The sequence below is a fragment of the Tachysurus fulvidraco genome, chromosome 5 (genome assembly GCF_022655615.1).
Source record: "Tachysurus fulvidraco isolate hzauxx_2018 chromosome 5, HZAU_PFXX_2.0, whole genome shotgun sequence".
Classification (NCBI taxonomy): Eukaryota; Metazoa; Chordata; class Actinopteri; order Siluriformes; family Bagridae; genus Tachysurus; species Tachysurus fulvidraco.
This window is the reverse complement of record NC_062522.1, coordinates 25,820,098-25,842,148: the sequence shown is the minus strand read 5'-3', so window position 1 is coordinate 25,842,148 and position 22,051 is coordinate 25,820,098. Positions and strand designations below refer to the sequence as shown.

The 22,051-nt window shown below is 37.8% G+C and overlaps 1 protein-coding gene across 2 annotated transcripts; it reads left to right on the top strand.

The window, feature by feature from the left end:
• The first annotated feature begins 14,483 nt into the window (after positions 1-14,483).
• prelid3b (PRELI domain containing 3) lies at positions 14,484-20,937 on the top strand. Of its 2 annotated transcripts, none has more exons than XM_027147400.2 (6): positions 14,484-14,643; positions 16,745-16,913; positions 17,037-17,126; positions 17,784-17,854; positions 18,328-18,430; positions 18,983-20,937. In XM_027147400.2, exons 1-6 carry the CDS (start codon positions 14,612-14,614, stop codon positions 19,097-19,099), a joined length of 582 nt encoding a protein of 193 aa, XP_027003201.1. In that variant the 5' UTR covers positions 14,484-14,611; the 3' UTR covers positions 19,100-20,937. The 2 variants fall into 2 exon arrangements, with proteins under 2 accessions (XP_027003201.1, XP_027003202.1); XM_027147401.2 differs by lacking the exon at positions 14,484-14,643 and adding an exon at positions 14,694-14,873.
• The last annotated feature ends 1,114 nt before the right edge of the window (positions 20,938-22,051 follow it).

Below are 22,051 nucleotides of genomic sequence, written 5' to 3'. Positions count from 1 at the left end.
CGGCATGAGCAAAGGATCCAAAATATGCAAGAACTGTGTCTCTAGGCCTTATGAGTCAGCAGTTATGAACATGAACATAATTGGATGTTTGGACTGTTGGTGGCACTAAAGGGTTTGAGCTAGACACACCAAAGTTGCTAGAGTAACTTTTTACACTGGCCTGTACATGTGTGCCAAATTACATAACTTTCCTACGTACGGTTCTATGGGCTGCCATTAACTTCAATGGAAGAAGAGGAATAATAATAATAAGAAGAAGAAGAAGAAGAAGAAGAAGAAAACCGACAATAACAATAGGTGTCTACGCCCCTTCGGGGCTTGACCCCTAATAAGAAAACCGACAATGACAATAGGTGTCTACGCCCCTTCGGGGCTTGACCCCTAAATATAGCTGCAAGCAGCCATTCCGGGGTCAAGCCGATCACATGTGCTCAGAACACGTGGCTAATGAACCATACCAAGTTTCGTAGCGATATGGCAATGTTTTTAAAATCTCATAGCCACTAGGTGGCGCTGTCACGAAACATTGCATGCACTCTCCAGTCATGACTATAATGACATATACCAAGTTTCGTGTCGACACGCATAAGTTTTGCGAACATACAGCCTCACGTCTGTTTTGGCGTGCTCGAAGTCATGTATGTTGTGACGGTTTGGTATCGTTTGACTCAGCATGCCTCAAGGAATCTAACAACACCTACTTCATGATTTTAGACCAAAGTTTGCAGTAGTTATAAGCGAAAAAAGCTGTTTTAAAAATCTCATGACCACTAGGTGGCGCTGTCACGAAACGTTGCATGCACCATCAGGTCATGACTATAATGACATACACCAAGTTTCGTGTCGACACGCATAAGTTTTGCGAAGATACATCCTCATGTCTGTTTTGGTGTGCTCGCCACCACACAAAATGGCTGTCCGAAAACCGTTTGGTATCGTTTGACTCAGCATGCCCCAAGTAGTCTAACAACACTCCCTTCATCATTTTAGTCTCAAGTTTGCAGTAGATATAAGTGAAAATAGCTGTTTTTCAAATCTTGTGACCACTAGGTGGCGCTGTCACGAAACGTTGCATGCACCCTCAGGTCATGACTATAATGGCATATGGCAAGTTTCGAGTCGACACGCATAAGTTTTGCGAAGATACGTCCTCACGTCTGTTTTGGCGTGCGCGCCACCATGTATGTTGCCACGGTATACAAGAAGGTATTGGTCTATCAAAAATTCACTTGAATTTTAGGAATTTCCCATTCATTTCTATGGGACTTTTTTGGCCGCTTTTTCGTCCACTGTGTGAACATCGTTGGTCGGATCACTTATAAAATACATAGCACACCTCTCCTCAATGAGCCGGTCGATATGGGGAAAAAACACCCCTTTGAGCTTCCATACTGGGAATTCTGGAATTCTGATCGCTTATAAAAACTATAGCACACCTCTCCTCAATGAGCCAGTCGATTTGACACCTCATTTATGGGTCTAGGACAAAAGCTGCGGGACAGGTTAAGCGCCAAAAAAGTGCCCGGAAGACGAAGTACAACTAGAACGGTACATTTCCTAAAGAAAATGTGAATGTGCTTGCACGTGACGTCAGTTCCCTTCATCGTGCTGAGTGTTTTATGTTGTGTAACTGAGATATGGCTTCTTTATATTGCAATATGGTTCGGAAGGTGCACTACATGGTTGCTAGGGTATGGCTGCACAGTTACTATGGTTATATTTGCAGACTAGTTTCTCACCTGCAACAAAAGAGCACACCTGAAAATCCATTTATCTTTTCCTGAAACAAGCACCATGAAGCACCATGAACTAAAGCATCAATCAGTGATTTTACTGGGAAAAAATATAATCACGTTACAATAAGGATCATTATTTCAAATGTAATGTATTAACTACTATTTACTAACCATGAGCAATAAATTATTGTATTTAGTAATCATTGTTAAAATAAAGTTTATTCTTTGTTCATGTTAGTTCACAGTATATTAAGTAATAACACAGTGTTGAAATTAACATGAACAAAATGAATAAATGCTGTAGAAGTGCAGTTCATTATTAGTTCATATTAAGTAATGTGGTAACTACTGTCAACTAATGAACCTTTATTATAAAGTTTTAGAAAAAAAAAAAAACTGTCCGAGGGTCGATTCGAACCCCGAATGTCTGCATGCTAAACGGATTCGCGATCCACTAGGCCATCCAAGAAGACGAGAAAGCCTTTGCGGTTTTATGTAGACAAGGAAAAAATGCGCTTAATTTTAATTAATGGGTGGCTCTTAAAAGAGCCGTTGCTGTTCTTAGAAGGACATTAGTTTAAAGTGAAATAAAAAATTATAAAAAACTACACTGAGTTAGTTGATAGTTGATAGTACACTGATAGTTGAAAACAACTTATAGTTATACAAATGGCAGAAACAACAACATATGTGACCGCCGTGCTGTCCAAGGCACGCAACACTAGTTTAAGCATTAAATACACGGTTAAATGTTATATTGTTTGAAAGCTTAGTCTCTCTGGGTTTTATTAAGCCCACACACGGCGCTTACCTTTCTTCACTGGGGTAATATTTTCCAAAAACAAATGCTTGTAAAAAATCCCCAAGAGTCTAAGGTACTGGAATATGTAAGCCTTTTAATCCAAAACGCTTTAATCCAAAACGCGTTTCTGACCGAAATGTGTAAACAACAATCCACTTCCGTCCTTAGTTTTCGGCTCTCACTTTATTTTCCAAAACAAATGCTTGTAAAAAATCCCCAGCAGTCTAAGGAACTGGAATATGTAAGCCTTTTAATCCAAAACGCTTTAATCCAAAACGCTTTAATCCAAAACGCGTTTCTGACCGAAAACTGTACTTCCTCCTTGATCTTTTTCTTCCAACGTTGTGTGATCTGACACATTCACTGGTGTCTGCTGCCCTCTTTTGGATGTTAGCACATCTACAGAGAGATTTTAAGAATTCCCCATTCAAGTCTATGGGGAAAAAACACCCCTTTGAGCTTCCATACTGGGAATTCTGGAATTCTGATCGCTTATAAAATCCATAGCACACCTCTCCTCAATGAGCCGGTCGATTTGACACCTCATTTATGGGTCTAGGACAAAAGCTGAAGGACAAGTTACGCGCCGAAAAAGTGTCCGGAAGAAGAAGAAGAAGAAGAAGAAGAAGAAGAAGAAGAAGAAGTATACAAGAGAATAAGAATGTGCTTTAGCAAGCACATTAATAATAAGTATGCAAAAGAATAAGAATATGCTTTGCAAGCACATTAATAAGTATGCAAGAGAATAAGAATGTGCTTTGCAAGCACATTAATAAGTATGCAAGAGAATAAGAATGTGCTTTGCAAGCACATTAATAAGTATGCAAGAGAATAAGAATGTGCTTTGCAAGCACATTAATAATAAGTATGCAAGAGAATAAGAATGTGCTTTGCAAGCACATTAATAATAAGTATGCAAGAGAATAAGAGCACATTAATAATAATAATAATAATAATAATAATAATAATAATAATAATAAGTATGCAAGAGAATAATAATGTGCTTTGCAAGCACATCATCATTATTATTATTATTATTATTATTATTATTATTATTATTAATAATAATAATAATAATAATAATAATAATAAATATAGCTGCAAGCAGCCATTCCGGGGTCAAGCCAATCACATGCACTCAGAACATGTCGCTGATAAACCATACCAAGTTTCGTAGCGATATGGCATTGTTTTTAAAATTTCGTCGCCACTAGGTGGTGCTGTCACAAAACGTTGCATGCACCCTCAGGTCATGACTATAATGACATATACCAAGTTTCGTGTTGAAACGCATAAGTTTTGCGAACATACAGCCTAACATCTGTTTTGGCGTGCTCGCCGCCATGTATGTTGCCACGGTTTGGTATCGTTTGACTCGACATGCCACAAGTAGTCTAACACCTCCTTCATGAATTTAGACTAAAGTTTGCAGTAGTTATAAGCGAAAATAGCCGTTTTTAAAATCTCGTGGCCACTAGGTGGCGCTGTCACGAAACGTTGCATGCACCCTCAGGTCATGACTATAATGACATATACCAAGTTTCGTGTTGACACGCATAAGTTTTGCGAAGATACAGCCTCACGTCTGTTTTGGCGTGCTCGCCACCATGTATGTTGCCACGGTATACGAGAAGGCATTGGTCCATCAAAAAACTTTTGATAACTTTTTGTCTCGGGTGTCTCTAGATACTAGATACCAAAGGACATGCAAATTGGACAAACGGTCTAGGAGGAGTTCGAAAAAGTAGGTTTTAAGGAAAATTCAAAATGGCGGAAAGGTATCCATGACGGAAATGATGTCATATGGTGCATTCGAATCGGCATGAGCAAAGGATCCAAAATATGCAAGAACTGTGTCTCTAGGCCTTATGAGTCAGCAGTTATGAACATGAACATAATTGGATGTTTGGACTGTTGGTGGCGCTAAAGGGTTTGAGCTAGACACACCAAAGTTGCTAGAGTAACTTTTTACACTGGCCTGTACATGTGTGCCAAATTACATAACTTTCCTACGTACGGTTCTATGGGCTGCCATTAACTTCAATGGAAGAAGAGGAAGAAGAAGAAGAAGAAGAAGAAGAAGAAGAAGAAGAAAACCGACAATAACAATAGGTGTCTACGCCCCTTCGGGGCTTGACCCCTAATAAGAAAACCGACAATGACAATAGGTGTCTACGCCCCTTCGGGGCTTGACCCCTAAATATAGCTGCAAGCAGCCATTCCGGGGTCAAGCCGATCACATGTGCTCAGAACACGTGGCTAATGAACCATACCAAGTTTCGTAGCGATATGGCAATGTTTTTAAAATCTCATAGCCACTAGGTGGCGCTGTCACGAAACATTGCATGCACTCTCCAGTCATGACTATAATGACATATACCAAGTTTCGTGTCGACACGCATAAGTTTTGCGAACATACAGCCTCACGTCTGTTTTGGCGTGCTCGAAGTCATGTATGTTGTGACGGTTTGGTATCGTTTGACTCAGCATGCCTCAAGGAATCTAACAACACCTACTTCATGATTTTAGACCAAAGTTTGCAGTAGTTATAAGCGAAAAAAGCTGTTTTAAAAATCTCATGACCACTAGGTGGCGCTGTCACGAAACGTTGCATGCACCATCAGGTCATGACTATAATGACATACACCAAGTTTCGTGTCGACACGCATAAGTTTTGCGAAGATACATCCTCATGTCTGTTTTGGTGTGCTCGCCACCACACAAAATGGCTGTCCGAAAACCGTTTGGTATCGTTTGACTCAGCATGCCCCAAGTAGTCTAACAACACTCCCTTCATCATTTTAGTCTCAAGTTTGCAGTAGATATAAGTGAAAATAGCTGTTTTTCAAATCTTGTGACCACTAGGTGGCGCTGTCACGAAACGTTGCATGCACCCTCAGGTCATGACTATAATGACATATGGCAAGTTTCGAGTCAACACGCATAAGTTTTGCGAAGATACGTCCTCACGTCTGTTTTGGCGTGCGCGCCACCATGTATGTTGCCAAGGTATACAAGAAGGTATTGGTCTATCAAAAAACTTTTGATAACTTTTTGTCTCGGGTGTCTCTTGATGCTAGATACCAAAGGACATGCAAATTGGACAAACGGTCAAGGAGGAGTTCGAAAAAGTAGGTTTTAAGGAAAATTCAAAATGGCGGAAAGGTATCCATGACGGAAATGATGTCATATGGTGCATTCGAATCGGCATGAGCAAAGGATCCAAAATATGCAAGAACTGTGTCTCTAGGCCTTATGAGTCAGCAGTTATGAACATGAACATAATTGGATGTTTGGACTGTTGGTGGCGCTAAAGGGTTTGAGCTAGACACACCAAAGTTGTTAGAGTAACTTTTTACACTGGCCTGTACATGTGTGCCAAATTACATAACTTTCCTACGTACGGTTCTATGGGCTGCCATTGACTTCAATGGAAGAAGAGGAATAATAATAATAAGAAGAAGAAAACCGACAATAACAATAGGTGTCTACGCCCCTTCGGGGCTTGACCCCTAATAATAATAATAAGTATGCAAGAGAATAAGAATGTGCTTTAGCAAGCACATTAATAATAAATATGCAAGAGAATAAGAATGTGCTTTAGCAAGCACATTAATAAGTATGCAAGAGAATAAGAATGTTGCTTTAGCAAGCACCATTAATAATAATAATAGGTATGCAAGATAATAATAATGTGCTTTGCATAATAATAATAAGTATGCAGTAACAATAATGATGCTTTGCAAGCACCATTAATAATAATAAGTATGCAGAATAACAATAATGATGCTTTGCAAGCACTATTAATAATTTAAGTATATGACTGTGAGCCATGTGATATGCAAATCTGAAAAAAAAAACAAAAACTGGAGCCATTTTGTGACACACATGTGAAGATGGTGGAAAGAGGTAAGCTTAACTTTCTATAAACTAAGCAAAACATTCGATTTTCAGGTTTTGACATTAATAAACACTTATTTTGTAGTTTTAGGTGAAGATATTTTCTCAAACGCTAAGAAAAGACGCTGAAAAGGGGTAAGATTTGTACACTCGTACATTCGTTTATTTGTGTTAATGCGTTTGTGGTCAAGAAAGAAACTTTTTAAAATTGTATTCCTGAATTGCTACGAATTTAGCTTCAACAATTAGAAATGTGTTACTTATGAAATACTTATTGTGAATACTTATGAAAGTCAAGTTTGTACAAGTAAATTATTGTATGAAAGGAGGAACGAGTGTGCATGCGATTGTTGGCCTATGCAGTGTGCCTCCATGGAATGAATGTTCTAGTGGTTAATTTGTTTATTTCCGAGGTATATGACCATCGGACGAAGCCCGGGTCGTGTAACGCTTTGCAGTTCATTGTTCAATTCCCACCATAAAAATGAAAAACTTTTTTTTAAGTTGAAAAACTAAATTTTTTTCGTTTTTTAGAATAATTCACAAACAGATAATTGCCAAAATCATTTTAATTTTCGATTCTGAAAGTTTGGTTTGTTGCATCTGAATCTTGATTTTTGAACAAAATGAAATTAAAAATGACATTATTCTGATTTTCCATTTATATAATTAGCGCTCATGGGTGGATAGTACCACCAGTACTATTTTCTCATAATAACGAAAAAGTTTCTCGTAATAATGACTTTGTTTCTCGTAACATATTTTCTTATAATAAAGAGAAACCTCTATGCATGCGTAAATGCGGAGTACGGGCACGACACGCTAGCGACATCAGCTGGTTTCAGCATAGCACATGCAAAAACGTAATCTATTAAAACCTGTTAAGGATCTCGCCCCCTATGGCACGTTTTTCGCCTACATGACTTGCCCAACAAAAAGTGGTACAGCTCCCACATACTTTGACACACAGGGGTGAGCCTGGTCTCATTTGAAAGAAGATATTCTCTAGTTTCAGAAACTAGTTTCTGATCAGATTGATTCTAGGCCTTACTGGCACAAAGTTACAGGGGCTAGAATGGAAGCTTTTCATTTCCGCCTGGGTTGTTTACCTGATAAACTGATTCTTATTTTTCTGGAACATGCTAGGGACAAAATAACAACTGAGAGTCATAGCCACATGTCTTGGCTTTCACCAAAAAAAAATTCAAGTCAAAAGACCCAAAAATGGATTTTATATGAATATTTTTCTACGGCCATGGTCGTCGGGTGCAGCGTTTTTGTGTACTTGTTTACTGTATAACTTTGAAATAAAAGGCTGCATGCTCAGTCTGAAAGGCCTAAAACAAGCATAGACTCTCTCTCTATCACTCTGGTGTGAAAAAAGGCCTGTAACTTGACACCCTGAGCTGTGAGAGGGACAAAAGGTCAAGGATTGCGCAAGAATTCTTTTGCGCATCCAGTTCACGCAGACACAGGCAAAGAACATACGGCATGCCGCATACCGTTGGAATCGTCTGCTTATTGGCTAAACAGCTGTATAGGTCCCAGCCCATTTCATTGCTATTGGAAGGAGTAATTGTCAGTCAAAGGCGGGTTCCCAAAAAATGAGGTCATGCCATCATTGGCTTCTCAGCCGTCTATCTCTGCCATACAAGCACCGATTGGCTCAAATGAGGGCTTATTTGATTCGTTAGGACCTGGGCTATAAACGTAGACTTTGAATTTTTGAATATCCCAATTAGAAGTTAGAGCGGTAAAACGAGATGATGGCGCACTTCTGTTTCCAGATTTCAGAACACTAACGGAATATTTGCGGCGCGACCAGAGCGTTTTGTTTTAAAAGGCTTACAGATTTCAATTCCTTGGACCTGTGTGGATTTTTTGTGGATTATTTGTTTTGGAATATATTACCCCAGTAAAGAAAGAGACGCGTCTAAAGGTAAGGGAAAAACCGGTCTAGCGCCACCTAGGTCAGTTTTGTCCAAAAAATTTTTCTAATTGTATGAAGGCTGTGAATCATATTATGCTTTGTGTGTGGGCTTAAAAAATATTGAGAGTATAAACTTTAATAGGTAAATAGGTTTTTTCGTGTTTTTGGAGGATTTGATGCTTTAAAGTTGAATTGAAGCTTGTTTCTGGGTCATCCCCTAGTGGCCACTTTGACTGCGACCCGTAAATACAGTATCTTTAAATAACAGTATTGATAAATTACCAGTATATGAGTATTTTGCCAAAAGAAGGTGATGCGTCATTTTAGGTCATTTTAGTATATACAATATTTTACTAAAAAAGGTCTATGCTAGTAAGATGCTGCAATGTCTTGCCTATTCATACTAAATATAAAACTTTTTTTTCTCCTTCTAGTTCAGAGCAAGAAAGTGTTGCACAGGGGGCAGCATCAAGGAATTGTGCTGTTGGAAGTGAACTTACATTTGTTAATTTGACACATTTGTTGTACATTCATGATGTGTGGTTTTAGGCTTCACCATTGTATTGCAGCCTGTTTAAAAAAAAATAAAGTGAAATGCTTTATTTTGTGTGATTTGCATGTGTAATTTATTTTAGTGAAGTGACATATGGTGACCCATACTAGGAATTTGTGCTCTGCGTTTAACCCATTCAAGCAGCAGTGCAGTATGCAGACCAATAGCTGATGATCTAAAATAAGTTAAAATTTTACATTGGTTCAACTCAATTAATTATCTTTTTTTTTTTTTTTTAACATAAATGAGCTTAAATTTCAGGGGGCACGGTGGCTTAGTGGTTAGCACGTTCGCCTCACACCTCCAGGGTCGGGGTTCGAAAGACATGCATGGTAGGTTGATTGGCATCTCTGGAAAATTGTCTGTAGTGTGTGATTGAGAGTGTGTGTGTTGGGTTGGCACTTTGTCCAGGGTGTATCCTGCCTTGATGCCCAATGATGCCTGAGATAGGCACAGGCTCCTCGTGACCCGAGAAATTCAGATAAGGGGTAGAGAATGAGTGAGCTTAAATTTCAAGTTAACTTAACTTGCAATTACTTAGTAGATTCTATCATGTTACATATATTTTTAAGTAAACAATTTTTAGTGTACCCAAAAATTTAAGTACATATAACAACAGTTTTCTTGTTAATTTTAAGTATTTTTTCCAAGTTGGGTTTACTTAAAAAGTGTGATGCAAAAATATGCATACATATTTTAAGAAAATCCAACACATTATTTTTACCAGTGTAGCCTGGCACATTTATTATGCCAGAGCTTTTCTCATGATAACAAAATGACTAAGAAATGCAAATGAGCAGCATAAGAAGGATGGCACATTTCTTGTAATATCAAAGGATATAAAAAGTTTCTGCTAGCATTCCCAGAGGGAATCCTTTGTAGGAGAGTCCCTGAGGTAGAGAAAAATAACATGAAAAAAGAGAGTTCTGACTGGAAATGTTTAGATGAACAAATGGACAATATATTTGTATTGCATAGTAGAACCCCTAGTGGTGGAGATTGAAGGAAACCATTGCCATTGCTATTTACAGAGCGATAAATTCCTTTTTGTGCATGTGTAAACAGCACAAGGTATGAAATCACAAAAGCATAAAAAGTCAAAATGTAGATAGTGTTTATATCAAAAACATGCATGAGAAAAAGGTGCAATAAATGCAACATTAACTGTGGCATGAGTGTTTGTAGCAGGTGGACTGGTTTGAATATTTCCAAAACTGCAGGTCTCTGAATTTCACACACAACAGACACTAGTGTACACTAGTGATTGCACAAAGGATGTTCTTTTTGTTTGAGAGTCTGCAAGCCGAAGCAACCTGTTGGTGAAAATGATAACAAAGGGGAATGGCCAAACAATCTGACCAACTACCAAGGATTGTCTGCCTGGACTGTTTTTCTGTCACTTTTTTCTGTGTAAACTCTAGAGACTGCTGTGTGTTCCCAATAAAGTGGGTGTGAGTGTATATATGGGTAGACAAAGTAATAACAATGTACTTGCACAGAAACATTTTAACATGTTTATGGAATGTGGAATGTTTTGCAAAATTAAAGCAGCAAGTATCAAGTATTTTATCTACTCTCAAAATATTGGATTTGAATTTACTAGGATTGTGGGCATGTATATGAAGAAGTATTTAAATGATGGGCTGGATCATTTTCTTTCAAATCTCTGTTAATCTGTTGAATTAATCTGTTGAACTTTTGAGTTTTTAAAGGGCAGAATTGCTATGTGGCTTGGTTTAAGGTTGTAATGATGCATTAATTACTATATAGTACTGTGCAGAAGTAGTTTTCTAATTCTATCCATGTATCAATTTCTTTGTTTTGATTATTATAGCCAACATTTTTTTTACTTATTCTTCTTAAACAAAATCGAATATGTCGTAGACCCTGGTAATTTGTTGTTATTACTTTTCTAAGCAATCCAAATACTGGTACTTACGGTATGTTGTGAGCCAGCGGCATGCAAGAGATGTTATCAGACTCCGGCATGTACTGGATGGAGTTACAGGACTCTACATACCTGATACTGTTTTTCTTAATACTGGTCCTCAGTACTGGTACCAATTATTAACTTATCCGTCAATAGACAGACAGACATAGATAATACAAAGAGAAGGAGAAATAGGGAAAGAAAAGCTAAACGTAAGGGAAAGAAACAAAGACAGATTGATGTAAAAATCCAAAAGGTTGAAGAATTGGTTGAAGAGTTAAAAGATCTGAATATGAGTTTTTAAAAGAAGACACCGAGGGATCAGACGCTGTACCTAGACAGCTGGAGACGATTCCAAAAGAAAAAGACGACTATAATGCATTATGTGTTATTATGTTTTATTTTCAGAATGTTCAAGGAAATTCTGAAATGCTTTTCTTTTACTTATAATCATATAGAGTTGATTAGATTAATCTTGTGTATTTTACTGTAAACTTTCTAGTAGTAAACACTTATAAAGCCTACTGTGTATTACTGAGAGTATCTGAACACACGTGTTTCAAGGCCTGCTGTTAAGAGTAAAGCCTTCTGTGTATTCGCGGGGAGTAATCCGCATGCGCAGTGTTTTATAGAGAAGTTGCAGGAAGTATGACCATATATAGAAGCGTTAACCATGAGTTTAGAGAAGAAAAGAAATTAGCAGCGCACACAGAGTCGGCTGGCGAGATATGTTTGAGAAACCGAGAAGTATTTATGAAATAAGATGGTAGCTGTCTAAAAGGCACAAAGCCAGTCAAACCTGATAGCCAAATCTGGCCACAGTAAAAAAGTATAAAAGCCTGCCTTGAATCACATTGAGGGTGCATTCTATTGTAAGCAGCCTAGTGCATGTTATACTTTAGTTGCATTATAGAACAAATGCAAGTTTACACTTGGAGAGTGTTTCTCGGTTTGTTATAATCTTTGCATCTTAATACCTTTTACTTATTCTAGTACTGTTTGATTATTTGAAGGAAGTTTTTATTTGTAATCTTTTTCTTTTTCTTTTACATATATTACACACACCTATTTGTATTACACTACTTTTAATAAAAACAAGGCCTCCCATTGTGAGGATCCTGAAAAGACAAAAAGGTATAAGTCTGCCTCCTTCATTTAAAGATTCAAACAATAGTTTAAGTACAAGACCTTGGAGAGGATCCTTTGTTAGAAGACCGAGGGGATTTGAAGGACACCTGCGTTCAAGGTAAGACCAACTTTTAATAGTTGATCTTGTGTTTCCAACACGACCTCGTGCAAATTAAGATACACTCCTTAGTGGGGGCGCGTAAGGTTTCCTACGCAATCCGAAAACATGTGTCACCAAACCAGTTCACCAAACACTCTATGCCCATGAACCCTCCAGATATGCTCCTTTACCTAAGAAGAGCTATTTAGAAAAAGCTAGACTAAACAAATGTGTTTTCAGCATGGACTTGAACACCAAGACTGTTCCATAACTGTGGGGCTCTGCCCCCCTGCTGTAGCATTTTGTACTTGAGATACTACCAAATAGCCTGCACCTTTTGAATGAAGTCGGTGAGTTGGATCATAAAAAACAATTGATTGCTCAGGTACTACATTAATTGCTTTATGGTTTAGTAATAGTATTTAACAATCAATGTGAAATCTGACTGGTGCAATGTGGATAAGGTAGGGGTGATGTGTTCATATCTTGTGGTTCTAGTTAGGACGTGATGCATTCTAACCTAAATGGAGCTTGTTTATGTCCTACTAGAACATCCAGACAGTAAAGCATTACAATAATCCAACCTAGATGTAACAAATGCATAAACCAGTGTTTCTGCATCATGAAATGACATTTTAATGAAGCTAGTCAATAATCAATAATCAGTGCACATTATGCTTAGTCAATAATCACACCTAGTTCTTTTACTGCTGCACATGATGAAATAGAAAGACCATCCAGAATTACTCTGTAGTCTGAAAGCCTACTTCTGGCTGCCTATGTAAAAGCTCTGTCACTTCTGTCTTGTCACAGTTAAGCAGGAGGAAGTTAGTAAGCATCCACAAGCTGTCATCTGTCCTCATCTGTCCTCATCCTCCTCGACCTTTAAGTGGCTATTAAACTATTAAAAATAATAAAACGTTTTTCATAAAAAATAAATGAATCACAAATTTCCATAAAAATAATATAAAATAGAAGAATCCCTCAAATGCAATTAAAAGAGGTATGTCGTATTTGTCTCTTGTGCTAAAATAATTCTATTTATGTTGGCTGTCACTGGACCTCATGGAATCTAAACTACTACTGGAATGAAACTTTTTTTCATAAAAATATTAATAGAAAATACAAGTCGCCAAACAGAATATAAAGAAGTGTGACTTATTTATCTCTTGTAATAATACAATTTTGTTTAGGTTTGGAGTCACTGGGCCATGTGACATGGAAACCACAATACTGCTGGTTATTGTATTATTCAATTGGTAATTTATTGATGATCCCAAGTGACCTAAAACTAATCTCGGCGTATGCTCTGTCAAGTAATTTAATCCAAATATGATTCATCAATGTTTGATTGCTGCCATCAGCTGCTGCTACTCATGGGCGTAAATTTCATTTAACATTATGGGGGACAATAAATATAAAATTTCTCATGAGCAATTTTTGAAGGGGGACACAAATAATACAGTCAAATTGTACTTAAATATACGTCCCCACAGTGAAAAACTTTGCTTTTATCATTATTATTGTAGCATGGAGACTTTATGTCATTACGTCATTACGCCATTATGGTTATTTTCATCGGTTTTTCTCGACGGCTTTGGCGTGTTAGCTGCAGTGCACTATGCAACAAGCTATTGTAAACAAGCTAACGTTAACTAGATAAGTAATATTTTAATCGCTAATACAGCAGATTCATGGAAAATTACATCGTTAATCAGCATTTCTGCCGCAACTAATTTATGAATGAGTCTGCATCAACTACAGTAAAGAGAATCGCTTTATTTAAAGTGAATAAAATCCCCCACTTAATGGAGTTCAACAGTAATTGAGCCGCAGCCACACACCTGACTCGTGTGTGCAGAGTAGGTGAGATGAACTGAGAAAGCAGGCAGTGGGTCAAACCACTGTGAGGAAGGGGAGGGGGAACTCAAGCTGTTTCTAAATGCATTTTTTGCGGGTTTTTTCTACTTACACAATTATTTAGGTATACATACATATATTTTTCACAATAGAGAGTGCGATATTTAAATGTTTTTAATTAATTAATTAAGGGGGGGGGATCCTCGCTTTTGGGGGGCGGAGACACTGTCCCCTCCGTCCCCCCCAGGATTTACGCCCATGCTGCTACTGTATGTTTACATGTGCACGAACAATCTTGTATACATCCTTTAATTTGCCTAATGGTTGCCACAGACTGCACACTGGTCGGCGGTATTTTATGTACTGTAGTGTACGGTATTGTCTGCACTGTCTCTTGTAATGCACTGTTTGCACTTTGCACTAAGCTGACTTTATGTGTTTCAGTCCTGAGCTCTGTGTTGTTTTATGTAGGACCATGGTCCTGGAGAACTTTCTTTCATTTCACTATGTACTGCGTCAGCTATATATTCTTGAATTATAGAATAAATCAGCTGGAAACGAAGCAACCCCAGTCCAGGAGGTGGCGACACACATTACCCATGCCTGCATCAAAACGTAGAAGATGACGAAAGTATTTGCCGGTCAAGTCTTCAAAGGCAAACACGAGACACGATGAAGATCTGGTCGTCAGAACATATTTTCAAGTTAGTAGTGAATGTTTCTTTAAGTCAGTTGCCAGTTAAGTCGTTTGGTACACGACTTGCCTATGTAGAGACTAAAGGATTCAGATTGTGTATTATAGCTTCCAGGCTAACTCTAACTTTTCGACCTTGGTGTTCATGTAACCATTGATTCAAGAAGCTAATTTAAATCCGCTTACTAGTTTATTTAGTTAGCATGCCTAACGGCTCCAGTTACCCAAAAGCTTACCAAAGTTAGTTCCATTTACGTTGTAGATTTTTAACAGATTGTTTTAAACAGTTTTTTTGGCGTGTTAAATATAACTGTCTTTGTGCTAAATAAGCGGAATGCGTATAAAAAATCTGTGTGTGTGTTTTCAGTTGCAAATTATGCCAGAATCGGCACAGATTAGAGATGAATATCGAGGTCTTGACCGGACTTACGCCGGTTCACATTTCACTACAACGTGCATATTGGTACATTGTCTTTTACACCCGTATTGCGTCATAGTCATTGTGACCTACTTAAGCCCTGATTTCCATCTCTATGTCGTGACTCAAACACGCGTTAATGCAGATAAATCGGGCTTTATACTTCTGACTTAACGTGTCTGGTCTCTGCGTCGCGAGTGGGGGGGTCACGTGTAAAATCGACATGTTCCGGTGATCTGCGTCTGGCGAATGCTTTGTGAAATACAGTGAAACTGATCAATAATTTTCATACCCATTATCAGATTCTTGTTCTTGGCTGACAGGAGTGGAAACTGGTGTGGTCTTCTGGTGTTGTGTATTCCGAGATGCTCTTATGCTCACCACTAGTAGCCAATAGTAACGGCTTCCTATTTGGCCTCCGTCCTCTGATCTCTCTCCTCGAATGTGTTTTTGTCTGCAGACTCCCTGAACACAGAATTTTTTTCTTTTCAACATTTTCTGTAAATCTAGAGACTGGTGTGTAAGAAATTCCCAGGATGTCAACAGTTTCTGAAATACTCAACTATGCACCATGTTAAATCCAAGAAATCGGAATTTAACTCCATGATGTTTGATGTAAACATTAGCTAAAGCTTTTGACCTGTATCTCTATGATTGTATGCATTGTGCTACCATGTGATTACCTAATGGGATAACTGCTTAATTGAGCACCTGGGTGTACAGGTATTCCTAATGATAAATTGTGACGTTGAGTGTGTAAATGTATGCCATTACATGGATTCAAAGGGGAAGCCAAACTGTCTGAGGCCCTCTGGTGGCTGGCTGCAATACAATTTAAAACCCACCCTTCCCAAGGTATTAAACCTGTCAGATGGCAAGCTTTTATTTTAAGTTAAGGCTCTCTCGATGACTAATCTGAATCTTAAGGTGACTGCAAACCTGGCATAGCTTTGAGGTGGCTCTAGATATGCATATTTCAAAAGTGCTGAACCTGGAGTTTTAAATCTTCTCCTGGTTAGTGGACACATGAATAATAAGTGCACATTATTCAGCTTCTATTTTAGTTGAATATTGAAATGGTTGAATGTTAAGACTTCCAATCCATTGACATAAATGGTTAAACATGTTAATATTTGTCATTACTTTTGTCTTGATTCGATTTTCAAAATTGCTAATTGACACAACTATAACCAGAATTTTGCTTTTTACTTTTACTGTATGTCCAAAAGATTTGAAATGTTGAAACCTGACCATCACACCCAAATGTAGGTTTTTCCTAGACGAATGATGTCTTTGTAACAGTACGATTTTTAAGTATGACTGTGCCCCTGTACACAAAAGGTCCATGAAGACATGATGTGCCATGAATGGAGTGGAATAACTTGAATGGCCTGTACAAAGCCCTAATCACATTCCCACCTAACACATGTTTGGGATGAATTTGAATATTGTCTGTACCCCAGGGCTCATTCCCTTAACTATTTTGTGGCGGAATGGGAAATTCACACAGCCACATTCCAAAATATTGTGGATTATTCTAAGAGTAAAGATAAACTAAATCTGAAATAGATTTTTTAAAATTCATTTTTGAAGTTTTGTATGAAATTTAACTTTGTATCTTTCTTTGTATGCCTATTTCCCCTTTACTGAACATAAATTGACAACAAAAATGAAAATTTTATTTTCTTCACAGCCACCCATGGGAGACCGTAACCAAAGCAGCTATGCAGAAATACCCTAACCCAATGAACCCTAGTGTGTTTGGAGTAGATGTGTTGGACCGAAAAGTGGATAAGCAAGGTCGGCTTCACAGCAAACGCTTACTCAGCACAGAATGGGGCCTTCCATCTATAGTCAACTCAGTAAGAACATGAAATTTGACTGACAAATAACAATTAAGCTGTTGATTCTTCCATGATATATTAACAGGTACCAACATTTAAATAATATTAATAGAATGGCTTTCTTTTTCTTTCTTTCTACAGATCATTGGTAATGCACGTGCATGCACATATGTTCAAGAGCATTCACTTGTGGACCCTAAGGAGAAGACTTTGGAACTTAAGTCTTCAAATGTATGAACTCTCTTTTACACCTATCACCTACAAGGACTGAAACAAATATTTTCTTGTATATATTTATATTATTGAAGAAAAAAAAATAATCCCCAGTTATGTAATTGGTTAAAAAATGATGTAAAGATTATAAAGATGCAATGAAGAGCTGAGGGCTAAAATGTGCTCCTATTAGCATAAAGCCTAAATTCTGAAACATGCACATTATTATTTCTTGGTATTTTCTGTAATGGGGGCACGGTGGCTTAGTGGGTAGCACGTTCGCCTCATACCTCCAGGGTCGGGGTTCGATTCCCGCCTCTGCCTTGTGTGTGTGGAGTTTGCATGTTCTCCCCGTGCCTCGGGGGTTTCCTCCGGGTACTCCGGTTTCCTCCGCCAGTCCAAAGACATGCATGGTAGGTTGATTGGCATCTCTGGAAAATTGTCCGTAGTGTGTGAATGTGTGAGTGAATGAGAGTGTGTGTGCCCTGCGATGGGTTGGCACTCCGTCGAGGGTGTATCCTGCCTTGATGCCCGATGACGCCTGGGATAGGCACAGGCTCCCCGTGACCCGAGTAGTTCGGATAAAGCGGTAGAAAATGAGTGAGTGAGTGGTATTTTCTGTAGGAGACATGCAAATATGAAATATACACTTTCTCTGTATGTTTATATTCTCAGATTACCTTTACCAACATGGTATCTGTTGATGAAAGGCTTGTCTACAAACCACATCCAGATGACCCCTCAAAGTAAGGCTTGGTTATTTGATGTGTGAAATACACAAAATTTAAATTTCTGATGAAATCTAATTTTGTTTGGGCATGCTCTTTTGGACGATTTTGAGGTTGCATTGTAAACTCATCATGTGCAGAATACTACTTCAGTGGCAACCACAATTAATGCTAGCTAGCTACATTTGCCAGGAGCTTACCAAGCCACATAAATAATTAACATAAAACAGTTAGTGTTATCTTGATGTGCAAGTCTAGGCTTTTCCAATATATTTGTCAGAGTATGTATTTAAGCTTTTATTGCTCTGGTCATAATACATTTCAAAGTAGTTGTTAACCCCTCAAACTCTTTGAAATGTATTATGACCAGAGCACCAAATGGAAGAGATACAGTGTAGACAGAACCTCCAGCCATGAATTTTAAACCAGCCACCTATTAAAAAAAATTAATAACCTTGTATGTACTGATGGTGTTTTATCTGATGATATAGGACTGTGCTGACCCAGGAGGCCATCATCTCTGTGAAAGGAGTCAGTTTGAGCAGCTACCTAGAAGGACTTATGGCAAACACTATCTCAACTAATGCAGGAAAGGTTGGAATGATTGGCTTTATTCCTGTACTGTTTTGCTACTTTACATGTTGTGATTGAATCCACATTTGTTTAAAATTATGTATATGACCTTTCATTTGAGTGACAGATTTGCTGATTTGTAACATTACAAATAAAAAAAAGTTTAAAAAAAAAAAAAAAAAAGGTTGGTTCACTTGATTTTTTTTTTTTTTTTTAATATATCTTTAGGCTGGCACTGGACTAAAATCCTGTCACTACTCAGTAGTGTGTTTATTGGTCAATTGGTTGATTTGATTGCAAACACAAAGTCCACTTCTTTTCAATGACATGAAAACACTGTGCCAATTAAACATGAATTGGCACAGTGTTTTCAATGACATAAACACTGTGCCAATTCATTTTTAATGGAATGGAAGCTATGATACAAGCCAACACAATTCATGTTTAATTGGCAGTGTTTTCAATGACATGAAAACACTGCCAATTCATGTGCCAATTAGTTGAGAATTGTTGGCTTGTATTATAGCTTCCATGACCTGTCGTGTGTTCTGATGTTTTTGTATCTCGCTGCAGGGCCGTGAAGCAATGGAGTGGGTTATCAGGCGTCTTAATGCAGAGCTTGAGGAGCTAACCCTTACAGCAAGAGGCACGATGCGGACACCCATGGCTGCAGCAGTTATAGAAAAATGAACTTTTCATGTCTTTGCATTCTTTAACATGTTTCTTTTGTGGACCACTTCACTGTTTCTCTTCTGATTCTATCATGTTTCCTATGCTGTTTTTGCATTTGTGGAGTTCTCCCCCAGCTCCCTTGTGCAATTGACTCTATATTAGAGGCTAGAGGGACACAAATAGAAAGCAAATTTATGCTTTGTTTAATATTGAATACAGTATGTAAGTACTGAAGAACAAGCGAGATGTGGTTTTTGTGTTGTGTATTACCGATGATTACATACCTTTACTCTTATTCTGAGATTGATCATATCAAGCAGTCCTTATTATTTATAATATATTGTGTGCACTTAGAGGGGAGAGAGTGAAATATTTTATTTATTTATTCCCCCCCCCACTTCAGAAATACTAAACTGATGTGATTTATATTAGCTTGTATTCATTATAAAGTTGTTGTTTTTGTGTGCATGCATTTTTAATGTAGTAAGTGTTATAATATTTTACTACAATACTTATGTGGTGTACTGAGGTTGATTTAGGCATTACCCTAAAGTTCACACAAAGTTAAACAGAAGCTCTTTTTTATGATTACTTGCTGTTTTCGCACACAATTTTCTGTGGGGTGATAACTTTTTTAGGCTTTATTTTAAATCTTAAACACAAAATATACATATCAATTCTCATGCAATTGAACTTACCAACACCGTCTTCTCCCTTTATCTCATGGCCTTTCACCCAGAAAGTTAAGTTTCAGTTTAAGTTTTTTCTTTTTCTTTTTTTTTAATGAAGTGGTTTAAAGTAAATCACCCACACATGCATGCTTCAGCCCTACCACTCGTTTTCTTGTCTCCACCCTCTATTTACAAACCAGCATGCCACAATTCTCCCACCATCACCAAGGTGGGCTATGCTACTTCTGTAACCATAGCATCTTACAAATGTTTTTTTTTTTACAATTAATCGGACATTAATCATGTTCTTTATGTATTTTGATGTAACAACGTGCAATTATGTAAATTGAAGTCTCTGTAAAAGTAGTTTTGTGAACATTGGCACTTGCAATGTACTGTAAGTGCTTAATAATCACATACCAAACATGCACATATTCTTGAATCGAACACAGGTGACCTTGCCTTCTCTGAAAATCTTATGAAGTTTCTTGTGTGGGCTTTCTCCTAACTGTTGCCACAAACCACACAATTCTTTCTTTTTTTTAATTGTACTTGTAAGTTGTAGCATTATTTTTCTGGAACAAAAGGAGCTAGCACAAACCTGTTCCAGCATGATACTTCACTTGGGCACACAGCAAGGTCCATGAAGATGAATTAGAGTGGCCTGCACTGGGCCCTGACATCAATCCTACTAAATATGTGGGTTGAACTGGAATGATGTCTGTGCCCCAGGCCTTCTTGTTAGCTATGCTTAATGGAACTATTGCTTTTGTGGTGGAATGGGCCCCTCACCACAGCAATCTTACAAAATTAAGTTGAAAGCCTTCCCAGAAGAATCGATATTATAACTCTAAACTGGGAACTAAATCTGGAATGGAATGTTCATAAAGGACATGAATGTTACGATCAGATGTCTGCAAACCTTTGGCCATATAGTGTAATATAATGTATAAATGCATTGTAGGAATTCTGAAACCGTTGATCTCAGCTGGGAATGCTATAGTCTCACTAATCAGTGCACCATAAGTTAATCATTAATTTTGATGTTTAAATATTAATTTTTTTCTTAATGAGAATATGTACTGTGAGAGGTTCAAACAGACTGCCTGAATATTTGCTCTTTGTGGAACTAAATGCAGTAGTGGATGGTCTTGCTTTAAATAAAAGGAGAAAACATACAAATCACTCAAGTGTTTGTCTCAGAACTATACACGCTGTCGGAACTCTGAGGTGACACATCAGTGGGTGGATTGGCCTTTCATTCAAGTTCTTTAGTCAAACAGCCAAATAAAAATAATCAAAGAAAACAGACTTCACAAGCCTGGATCAGATCATAAAAGTCCCAGCTTTATTGCAGTCAAACAGAAAAATCTTCAAAGATAAAATTATCAGAAAATGTCTTCAGCAGATAAAGTCAGCAAAACAATCCACTTCCAGGGATGGTGCAGACGAGTGATCAAAAAGCCTCAGTCAGGCTGTCTCTATTTTTGCTCTGGTGCATTTGGGGGCAGCCTCTTTTTAATTTGCATGCTCTAGCTGATTTCCCATTATTTTTCATACTTTTTACATAGCTTGTCCCAATTTCCATTATTCCCAGGTTTCCGACTGGTACTGCCTACTTCCTTATTACTTTCCCAATATTTTTAGCCTTTTTTTCTGAGTTTATGTTAAAAGAAAATACCACTACTTATGCCTGACACTTACTGAAACCTGCACATTTCTCCCTGGACTTCAGAGAACATTTGTGTGTGATTTTGGTCAACAAAGACTCCACAGATCATTTTCTCATTCATCTCTTTCTATATAAGGTAAGATATTTACTAGTTCTATGCTATGTGCTTCTACTCTCATGCTAAATGTATATTCATACAATTTTTGTTTAGTACTTTAGTATGCACGGACCATCCTTCTCTTTATATTTATTGCCCTCTCCATGTCTCTTTATATTTATTGCCCTCTCCATGCCCTCCTCATCCTGTTGGTCTCACCACACTCACTGCTGAGAGAGCTGGAAAGCCAGACCCACGTGTGTATGTGTGTACGAGCAGCAAAAGTTGTAGAAAATGTAAAATAATGATTATTTTGAGTTGTCTAAAGAAGTCCGGACTAACCATATGCCCTCCATCCCATAGTTGATATCCTTGAACTGCTCAAGTCAAGTCAAGAAGCTTTTATTGACATTTCAACCATATATAGCCGTTGCAGGGGAGATAATGTGTCCTGTAAAAGTCTAGGAACATACCACTTCATATCTTTCAAATATTTTACAGAATGATGAAAGATCTTCACTGGAAGACCA

Excerpts from the sequence above, each read along its gene's own strand:
- prelid3b (XM_027147400.2), top strand. The coding sequence starts at position 14,612 with ATGAAGATCTGGTCGTCAGAACATATTTTCAA. Across the intron at positions 17,855-18,327 it reads CATCCAGATGACCCCTCAAA|GACTGTGCTGACCCAGGAGG; the intron begins GTAAGGCTTGGT and ends CTGATGATATAG. Across the intron at positions 18,431-18,982 it reads TCTCAACTAATGCAGGAAAG|GGCCGTGAAGCAATGGAGTG; the intron begins GTTGGAATGATT and ends ATCTCGCTGCAG.